Source organism: the organism of the source record quoted next, assembly GCF_019968985.1.
Source record: "MAG: Porospora cf. gigantea B chromosome Unknown PgB_NODE_7341_length_1522_cov_2241.96, whole genome shotgun sequence".
Lineage (NCBI taxonomy): Eukaryota > Apicomplexa > Conoidasida > Eugregarinorida > Porosporidae > Porospora > Porospora cf. gigantea B.
This window is the reverse complement of record NW_027179233.1, coordinates 1-1522: the sequence shown is the minus strand read 5'-3', so window position 1 is coordinate 1522 and position 1522 is coordinate 1. Positions and strand designations below refer to the sequence as shown.

The window sequence follows — 1522 nt, the reverse complement described above, 5'->3', positions numbered from 1 at the left end:
TTGGTCCTTCCCTTGTGCGTAGGTTAGGAAGTCTTTTAGTTGTTGTTCTCGTGGAACGTGGAATCTTAGAGAAAGAAAGGTCTTTATCTCTTCCCATGCGATTCCGTGCTCTAGTGAATTGCAAAATTCCAACGCTTCACCTGTCAGAGTGCTTTTCAACAGTCTGAGTCTGTCTTTGTTGGGAAGAGGTGCGAGTCGATCGTCGATGTTCTCCATGTGGATTCTGATATCCCCACTTGAAAATTTCTTTATATGGGAGAGTTCTTCTTTAATGTTCTGGTAGCGAGTGCTAGTCCACATCTGAGTGAGGACGTGTTGAGTTGCTCTCTTTTCTACCAGCGCAGAAATTAGCTGCTTCTTATTCATCTCTCCAGTGCTGAGGTCCATATCCATGTCCACGTTGAGAGATTCTATCAATTGGAAAAGGACAGCGTCTGCGTCCATATTGTCTGGTGCTTGAGCGTTGCTCGGTGAGTTGTTCACGTTGTCGTCCACCATGAATGATATGTATTGGTGTAAGCACAGTGTTAAATAAGCACATAGTCCAATGTCTCTGTGGGGTGTCCATTAGTGGGGTCAGACATCCCCTCCGTAAGCTTCTCGTCACCTGATGAGATCCTTACAGTAATTGGTCCTGGACGTGGCAGTCTTTTCAGTCGATTGACTGAAACAATCGTCGTCGTGTCGTCGTCATTTGACTTTACAGTCGCGGCGTTTCCGGTGATGGTCATGATCTTGTGGACCCGAGGTTGTGGCTTGATGGCCGATGAAATGTCATTCGGATTGAATATGATGACCTCATCTCCGACTTCCAGCTCTATTGACTGTGCGGGTGCCTTAAGTCGCTGCATGATCATGTCATCTGGGGCTCTTGGTAGTCTTCCATAGACTAATTGGAATGGAGTCGATGCTCCTCTCTTAACCGGCTTGAAGCGAAAGTCCTTCACGGCTTCAGCCGTCAATTGGCTTATCGTGTCTGTGTTGAGTTCTTCATTTGTAGGCATTCGGCGCTGTATACCCTGTTTGATCAGGTGAAGGTACTTCTCTGCTTTGCCGTTCGCTTGTGGTCCGTGTGGTAGGGTGGGGTCGTGATGAATACAGTACTGTTTCATCACCGAAATGGAGTCCAGTGCGGTGAATTCGGGGCCTCCATCTGTCACTAAGGTGAATGGCGCTCCATGTCGAAAGAGAATTTCTTCCTTCAAGGCGCTGACAAACTGCTTCGCTGTTTTATCCTTGCAGATGCGATACTCAATCCAGCTTGAGTAGGCGTCAACGAAAATTAGTAGGTATTGCTGCTCAGCTAACTTCGAAAAGTCAGCGTGGACTCGAAAGAATGGCAGTGGTACCAAGTGTCTCTCAGGATGGTGTCCAATTGCTGGTGTTGCTTTCGAGATCCGACATGCTCTGCATCGGTTGTAGACTTCTTTCGCTGTTGTCTTCATGCGGCGCCATGCAAAGAGTTTGCCGAGATTGTGCATCATTATCTTAGGATGAGCGTGCCCGTAGTGTTCGTGTGCCC

At 47.7% G+C, this 1522-nt stretch overlaps 1 protein-coding gene across 2 annotated transcripts; it reads right to left on the bottom strand.

Moving 5' to 3' along the window:
• Positions 1–527: 527 nt before the first annotated feature.
• On the bottom strand, positions 528–1484 carry KVP17_004421 (uncharacterized protein; the record flags this gene model as incomplete). Of its 2 annotated transcripts, none has more annotated exons than XM_068522589.1 (1): positions 528–1484. In XM_068522589.1, one exon carries the CDS (start codon positions 1482–1484, stop codon positions 528–530), a length of 957 nt encoding a protein of 318 aa, XP_068372110.1. The 2 variants fall into 2 exon arrangements, with proteins under 2 accessions (XP_068372110.1, XP_068372109.1); XM_068522588.1 differs by having other exon boundaries at positions 528–1481.
• Positions 1485–1522: the final 38 nt, after the last annotated feature.